Below are 8,844 nucleotides of genomic sequence, written 5' to 3' on the forward strand. Positions count from 1 at the left end.
AAGTTGTTTGAGAGCAGCGCACTACGATCCCCCCCATGTTCGCGCGCACCTGCTGCCACACAGACCCTAATATTTCGCGTTAAAAAATGCATCGAACAATATGCGAAGGGGGGCCGCGAGTTTTTATTGAAATTGAATTGTTGATAAGTTTTGTCAACACAAAACGCAGCTGAATTTAAATGGGGTAAGTTCCGCACACAGAGGGACAAGCCATGGGAATATCGAGAGCGAGCTGGCGTAATTGATTTGCTTGATATTGCTTTTGAAGTACTGGGCAAAGCAATTATCAATTTTTTGCTGACATGTTCAAGTGCCTGTGCGTTTGAGTTATGCTCACAGAGAGAAAAAATTGTGATTTGATATTAAAATAATAATTTTCTTAATAAAACCTTCAACATATCAACTTGGATAATGTTCTTAAAAATAAATAAATAAATATAACATTAAGGCAAACTGTATTATCTTCAAGTTTATTCCTATTTTCAGTTAACAAATATTAGTTTTAAATATAACCTCATAGTTTCCTATCATACATTTTTTCCCTGTGCAACTGACAAGTCAATATTTACCTGTATTAATACCTTATTCATTGGCCAACCACTCGGGGCAATGCTGCAATGTGAAGAGCAATCGACTTGGCCAGGCCTAAGCCGAAATCCCTCAATTGAGAGACGGCCGAGTTCAACAGCCCCAGGCCGCAAACATTTGGCATTTTATTCGTTTCCTGCTGATGGCTGCTGTGCTGCCATGGAGGCTGGTGGCTGGTGGCCAGTGCTCCAGCTGCTGGTCAATGTGGCAACAAATGTTGCCAAATGCTGCGCCACAATTCGTTTAATTTGCGGCCACCATCGGGCCTTCGGGCAGCCCGACGACCCACTTACCTACACTTTACGCCGGCCAAAAAAACCCACTTTGGGTCACAGAGATAGGGCCAAGACCAACATGTTGCTGACCCAGAGCCGAGTTGTTGGCCAACAGAGCGGCTAAGAGCGCGCCTGCGCTTTCCGCTATGGCTCGAAGAGAGTTCGAATGCTGCTCTTCTGCCCAATTACTCAATGGCGTTTCCCAATCGCTGAAAACACGCGGCTGGTGGCCGTTAAAACGCCTAACTCTTGTTCGCCATTGAATTAGCCCATCGTCAGACGCAAAACAGGTCCTTTAATTGCCCGACAAGCCCGTTTAGCCGGCCATTCAGTCATCCGGCTTACAATTGTCTGCGGACAACTAACTTTGCAGGGCCCTGACAAATGGCAGGCGGCTCGCCTTCAACCCATTTTCAAAATTCATTCAAAATAGCACTCGAAAGCTAGCTTGGAATTTGTCAGATTATGAGCTTCGCTGGGAAAAGGATCGTTAAGAGCACCTGAAATGTCTGCTCGAATTAATCAGGCGCCGAAAATGCCCAGGGACAAATTTCACAGACACGCAAATTTATGCCGCGCAATTAATTCACCCGACTCACGAGATTGACAAAGGCCTTAAAGACTTAAATGGGTTGGCTTCGGGACACTCGTTTGCTGCAATTTGCAGCTCATTTAAATTGCAGGCGCGTAAATCAAAGCGGCAACGTGCAGCATTTGGTGCCCAAGGCAACGCGGACCAGGCGCCAGCTCGCAAATCAAGCGGCAAATTGAAATTGCTTGACAAGGCCGCAGAGTTATGGCATCCATAAAAACAGTCCTAGACAAGCTGGATAGTAAGACGAAACAAGGCCGAGACCAGATGATGATTATGATACTACAACGACATTTCAGTTAATTTCCTTATTCTCAACAATTCAAGGGAATAAATCTTGGTCAAAACGAAATTCTTCGTTGACAATATAATATATATTTGGTTAGTGTTTAAAGACGTACAAGCTTGAAAGTTAATAAATTACATATCATACATATCACATACAGTCCTTATCAAAACAAATTAAATTTTAATTTCTGCAATCTACTCTGCTAACTGTTAGTAGAACTATACCAATTTTTTTTCCGGAGTTCAAAATATTAGTGAAGGATTTTGACACTAATATCAAAATCACATAATTATAATTGTCAGACCTTTACACTTAACACAAAACAGAAACAAATTATAACACATGTAATTTTCTGCTGCACAAAATGTGGAGACTGCGGGCTCTGGTAGTTCACCTTCTCTTGCTGGCCTCCATAATGACCACATACTTCTCATCGACCATCTTACCAGGACTCGTGCCCCAGAAGACAATGCGTGAGATGGGCTTTGAGCCGCCAGCAGATCGTTTGGTTGTATTCCTGACCGATGGCTTGCGGGCCGCTTCCTTTTTTGCGAAGAACGGAAGTGCGGTTCCGGATCTACGTGACTTTTACCGGACGCAGGGTCGTATAGCACTCTCCCGCGCTTTGCCACCTACACAGACTACCACTGGACACATCGCCATCTTCGGTGGCTTGAAGCAAGATCCTTCGGCTGCGGTGGTGAATTTTCTTTACGTTCCCGTCTACTATGATACCGTCTTTAACCGCAGTCGCACGGCCATTGGCTGGATCCATGAAATGGTGGACAATGTATTTAAAGATCTACCGCACGGAGGAGCGCCGCTTCGATTCAAGTTGGGATATAATAATGATTTGCAGTTCGATGAGTGGGTGTTTAAGCAGGTAAAAGAATTTCTGTCCAGGAGCGACAATGTCCGGGAAGTGCGCAGTCTCAAGGAAGTGGTGTTCTTTGTCTACTTGGCGGACATGGATGCGTGGGCACATCGCTACACCCCATTGAGCCCTGAGTTCGATCAGCAGCTCCTGCACACTCAGAAAGGCATTCTTACGACCTACAAACTATTTGAGCAAGTATTTAATGACAGTCGAACGTCCTATCTGATGACCGCCGATCATGGAATGTCGGATTATGGTATGTAATACTATAATGCAATCCCATTTATCAAATCTAGGTTTACCCATTAGGGGGCATTGATTCTAAAATTATCCAAATCCAATTCGAAATGCGTACCAAAGTTTGTAAACCTTTTATTTTGTAGGAATTCACGGCAGTTCTTCACTTCATGAAACCGAAACGCCTTTGTTTATGTGGGGTGCCGGAGTGAAACGAACAGTCGGTCCGAATGCCGGATTTCCCACCAAGAAAAATATATCTGTGGTGAAACAGATTCAGCTGGCGCCACTAATGTCGGCACTTATAGGTCTTCCACCTCCAATGAATAACATAGCCATGATGCCAGTGGGATACCTCAACGTGAGCATCGAGTACGAAACTATGGCTTTCCATCTAAATGCCTTGCAGATCCTGGATCAGGCAGAGATCGTAATTAGCCGTAATAAACGCGCTCTTTTCCACAAATGGCTGCCCACATTCAAGGGGCTGGACTTGAAGCAAATTGCTGCCTACAAGGAGAACTTCAAGTCCTTGGTTTCTCAGGGACGCAGCCAAGAGGCCATGGAAGAGTCTCAGAGAATTATAAAATTGGCTCAAAAGTGCTTGAAATACTACCAGGGATATTACCAAACTCCATCTGCTGGTGGCCACTACGATCTCCTACTTGGTATGGATATACTGCCTACTTCTGCAACTAACAAGGATAGCCACGGAGAATAAACAAAAGGGATTCGCCACCTTATCCACGGTCTTGCTGTCTGCCCTCGGAATCATTCAAGTAGTTCTGTTGATCTTGCAAAAGGTGCCATTCTTCACATCCGTCTGTCTTTTGTTACCAACTTGTTTGCTAATAATGGCCCAAGCTGAACGTGCAGCTAAAGGCGACTTGCTTAAGGCACCTCTCATGAACGTCATCTCAACAGTGCTGCCGGCAGTTCTAATCATTTTAATGACATTTGAATACAGACATTTGGCTGAGCTATATGGACTATCGGTTTTCCTACACAATCATCGTTTGTTCCGGAAGCCATCAGTCAAGTTTTTCCTGTGGATAAGTCTTGTGTGCATAGTCAGTGGCTCCCTGTTCTTTGCTCAACATCGGAACTATGGCATTGATCCTGAATTGCTAGATTTCCATGTGGTGCAGTTGGGCATGATGGTGGCCCTGGTACGTCCTCTCATCTTGCGACATAAGATTGGTCTTCGTGTATGGATCATTAACGCGGTCACCTTGGCGGCTGGAGCCTACGGAATTAAGAAATATGTCTCCAAAGAGGTGGTTCCGGATTACGTAAAAGCCACTTCCTGGTTCTTTTTAGTGTACGCATTCCTGTCAATTAGATACTGCGATACATCCAATAAGACCGCTATAAGAAGACTTGAACTGATTATCATGAATATGATCACATTACACGCCATGCTCTGCCAAAGGTGGGGTTCTTGGGCTACCCAACTCCTAACCACCGAAATACTCTTTGGCCTCCAGCATTATAATGACTCGAAGGAGAATGATAAACCAGATGACAGCGTTGGGGATCGGAAGCCCCTGCATCATCTGAAGCAGTCCTATAGATACGGTTTCGCCATCGTCCTGTACTTCTATGTGAGCTTCACGCTGGCTGGAAATTGGATAGAATCATTTATATTCCGACCGAATACGGCCCGACTGTTTTATGGCCAATATACCATATTAATTCCCGGCTGCCTGATCCTACTGAAGATCGTAATTCCAACGCTCATAGTAATCTCGAGCTTGTACGCTTTGATTCCCTTCGTCCGGCACAATATCAGATCGACATTCACCTGCCTCCTGCTCATCAATAACGTCATGGGGCTGTACTTCTGTTACTTTGTCAATAATAAGGGTGATTATGAAACCGTAAGGGACTCTCTGGATAAGCTGCTTATCACCCATGTGGTTAACCTGTTGCTACTGGGATGCTCCTGCATCGTTCAGGGTTTCCTCCGCGATACGGAAATGGAAAAGCCACCGAGCAAAGAAGAAAAACATGTTCGCTTTACCTCGGCCGACGAAGAGAGTCACATTTAATTTAAATAAAGTTGATTATTTTTGAAGCATTTTAAAGATCATCTGCATAGTATTAATCGAACAATGGTAATAATAGCATGGCGGTTTACATTTTCCAGCTGTTCCATTAACTGTCTTAGATCTGCTCTTAAACAATCATTCAGCATTCCAACATTTTATTTTAGATTTATTGGAGCCAAAACTTGGGTCATATGTATATTAATGCCCCCAAATGCTACATATATTGAAATTTGTAATGTAAAATGCCTCTGAAATCAAAACCACCAAATATATTTTGTAATTTTTGTAGCTTAAACATTCAGTAAGCATATATATTACTCTCCTATAAAGTACCGCCGGAATTCAATAATTATTTTACTTTCAAGATTTAATTTAAACTTCAGGTTCATTTGTAACTTTTCTTTCCATGAATGTGCCTAATAGAATGATACCATTGTTGTTCGCAGTATAGAATATTTGCAGATGATTTTGACGTTAAAGTCAATATCATATTATTATACTTGACAGACCTCTACAGTTAACACAAAACAGAAACAAATTATAACACATGTAATTTTCTGCTGCACAAAATGTGGAGACTGCGGGCTCTGGTAGTTCACCTTCTCCTGCTGGCCTCCATAATGACCACATACTTCTCATCGACCATCTTACCAGGACTCGTGCCCCAGAAGACAATACGTGAGATGGGCTTTGAGCCGCCAGCAGATCGTTTGGTTGTATTCCTGACCGATGGCTTGCGGGCGGATTCCTTCCTAGCGAAGAACGGAAGTGCGGTGCCGGACCTACGTGACTTATACCAGACTCAAGGTCGTATAGCAATCTCCCGCTCCTTGGCACCAACACAGACCGCCACTGGACACATCGCCATCTTCGGTGGCTTGAGGCAAGATCCAACAGCTGCGTTGGTCAACTTCCGCTATGTTCCTGTTTACTATGATACCGTCTTCAACCGCAGTCGCACGGCCATTGGCTGGATTCATAGATTTGTGGAGATGGTGTTCATATATCTTCCACACGGTGGAGCGCCGCTGCGGTTCTCGGTGGGATACGGGAAAAAATTACAATTCGATGCTTGGGTCTTTAAGGAAGTGGAAGAGTTCCTGGCCAGGAGCGACAACGTCCGGGAAGTGCGGAATCTTAAGGGAGTGGTGTTCTTTGTCTACTTGGCGGATATGGATGCATGGGCTCATCGCTACACCCCATTGAGCCCTGAGTTCGATCAACAGCTCCTGCACACTCAGAAAGGCATTCGTACGACCTATGAATTCTTTGAGGAAGTCTTCAACGACAGTCGAACGGCCTATCTGATGACCTCCGATCACGGCATGGATGATACTGGTATGTTTTATTATTTTATATCCCATAAATCGTATTTATTTTGTGAGCCTCTTATTTTTTAGGAATGCACGGCGGTGCCTCACGTAAAGAAATAGAAACTCCTTTGTTTATGTGGGGTGCCGGTGTGAAACAAACAGTCGGTCCGAATGCCGGATTTCCCACCAAGAAAAATATCTCTGTGGTGAAACAGATTCAGCTGGCGCCACTAATGTCGGCACTTATAGGTCTTCCACCTCCAATGAATAACATAGCCATGATGCCAGTGGGATACCTCAATGTGAGCATCGAGTACGAAACTATGGCTTTCCATCTAAATGCCTTGCAGATCCTGGATCAGGCCGAGATCGTAATTAGCAGTAATAAACGCGCTCTTTTCCACAAATGGCTGCCCACATTCAAGGGGCTGGACTTGAAGCAAATTGCTGCCTACAAGGACAACTTCAAGTCTTTGGTTTCTCAGGGACGCAGCCAAGAAGCCATGGAAGAGTCTCAGAGAATTATAAAATTGGCTCAAAAGTGCTTGAAATACTACCAGGGATATTACCAAACTCCTCTCCTGGTGGCCACTACGATCTCCTACTTGGTATGGATATATTGCCTACTTCTGCAACTAACAAGGATAGCCACGGAGAATAAACGAAAGGGATTCGCCACCTTATCCACGGTCTTGCTGTCTGTCCTCGGAATCATTCAAGTAGTTCTGTTGATCTTGCAAAAGGTGCCGTGCTTCACATCGGTCTGTCTTTTGTTACCAACTTGTTTGCTGATTATGGCCCAAGCTGAACGTGCAGCTAAAGGCGACTTGGTCAAGGCACCTCTCATGAACGTCATCTCAACAGTGCTGCCGGGAGTTCTAATCATTTTAATGTCATTTGAATACAGGCATTTGGCTGAGCTATATGGACTATCGGCACTTCTGCACAATCATCGTCTGTTTCGGAAGCTCTCGGTAAAGTTTTTCCTGTGGATAAGTCTAGTGTTCATAGTCAGTGGCTCTCTGTTTATTTCACAAAATCCGGAGAGTGCTTTCGCACCTAGATTCCTAAAAAGTTCATATGTGCTGTACATGGGAATGCTGGTGGCTCTGGTACGTCCTCTCGTTTTGCGACATACGATTAGTTCACGTGTTTGGGCCATTAACGCAGCCACCTTGGTGGTTGGTGCCTACGGAATCCGTAGATATGATTTGAGAGAGATGGTTCCGGATTACGTTACTGCCATAAGCTGGTTCTTCTTGGTCTATAGCCTTCCTGTCAGTGCGATATTGCGATGAATCCAATAAGACAGCCATAAGAAGACTCGAACTGATTACCATGAATATGATCACATTACATGCCCTGCTCTGCGAACGATGGGGTTCCTTGGCTATCCAAATGCTAGTCACTGAACTGCTTTTTAGCCTCCAGCTGTATAGGGACGCCAAACGATCTGATGCCGTAAGGAGGGATCACAAGCCATTACAAAATTTGAAGCTGTCTTATAGATTTGGCTTCGCCATCTTCCTGTACTTCTATGTAAGCTTTAACTTGGCTGGACATTGGATAGCCTCCTTTATTTTCAAACCGAACACTGCTCGTCTATTTTATGCCAACTTTGCCATATTTATTCCCGCCTGTCTGATCATCCTGAGGATTGTGCTTCCATCATTGATCGTCATCTCGAGCCTGTACGCTTTGGTGCCCTTCGTCCGGCACAATATCAGATCGACATTCACCTGCCTCCTGCTCATCAGTAATGTCATGGGGCTGTATTTCTGTTATTTTGTCCGAAATAGAGGAAAATACGGCGATGTAAGGAGTTCTCTGGATAAGCTGCTAATCACCCATGTGGTTAACATGTTATTGCTTGGGTGTTCCTTCATCGTTGAGTGTTTCCTCCGCGATACGGAAATGGAAAAGCCACCGAGCAAAGATGAAAAGAAGGTTTGCTTTATTATCTCGGCCAACGAAGAGAGTGAAATTTAGTAAAATAAAATCAATATTCTTAAAGCGCTAAAAGACCCTCGATTTATTACAATTTAATTCCAACTGATAATAATGACGACAGGTTTTCGATTCAATTCATTTCGTTAAGTAGTTAAGCCTTTGACACAGCATTAGTCGCACCCGCAACCAAACGGATGTTTGATATTTGTCATAATAATTAGCTGGCATTTGCCTTTTTGCCATTAACCCGCTTTGCCGCACCTCTTTTGGATGTGTGCTTACAATCATGGCGCGGAGTTGCCGGGCAACGGTTGATTAAATGAGCTCTCCGGCAAAACGTTTTCCACTGCCGTTTGATGAAATTTTCTTATTTTTTCTGGGCCTGTCCTTTGGCGGATGGGTTTATGTTTGCAAAGCCGTCGTCCGTTGAGCCTTTGTCGCCGTCTATTTGCCTTGGCCAGCTCTGGCAGCTTGTTGAGTTTATCCTGTCAATACGGCCAAAAGAGGGAATGTGCCGGGACTGACTGTCTCTAACTGGCATTTTGGCTGCCATTCGGATTTCGTTTGGACCGTCTGAGCTTGCCGGCAGGATTGATCGGCCGACTGATTGATTAATTGACACTTTGCACATTAATTAGCCAGCAAATCCCAGCCCTTTTTCCACGCGATGAC

General features: G+C 44.4%; 2 protein-coding genes across 2 annotated transcripts; both read left to right on the forward strand.

Moving 5' to 3' along the window:
* The first annotated feature begins 2,002 nt into the window (after nt 1–2,002).
* Nucleotides 2,003–4,945, forward strand: LOC110177458 (GPI ethanolamine phosphate transferase 1-like). Its single transcript, XM_020944195.2, is given in 3 exon segments — nt 2,003–2,877; nt 3,005–3,495; nt 3,497–4,945. Coding segments are annotated over 3 exon segments (2,673 nt in total). The 5' UTR covers nt 2,003–2,108; the 3' UTR covers nt 4,910–4,945.
* Nucleotides 4,946–5,300: 355 nt separating this feature from the next.
* Nucleotides 5,301–8,244, forward strand: LOC110177459 (GPI ethanolamine phosphate transferase 1-like). Its single transcript, XM_020944197.2, is given in 3 exon segments — nt 5,301–6,247; nt 6,310–7,490; nt 7,492–8,244. Coding segments are annotated over 3 exon segments (2,670 nt in total). The 5' UTR covers nt 5,301–5,478; the 3' UTR covers nt 8,212–8,244.
* The last annotated feature ends 600 nt before the right edge of the window (nt 8,245–8,844 follow it).

Source organism: Drosophila serrata, unplaced genomic scaffold, assembly GCF_035046125.1.
Source record: "Drosophila serrata isolate PLE 108 unplaced genomic scaffold, ASM3504612v1 contig_295, whole genome shotgun sequence".
NCBI lineage: Eukaryota > Metazoa > Arthropoda > Insecta > Diptera > Drosophilidae > Drosophila > Drosophila serrata.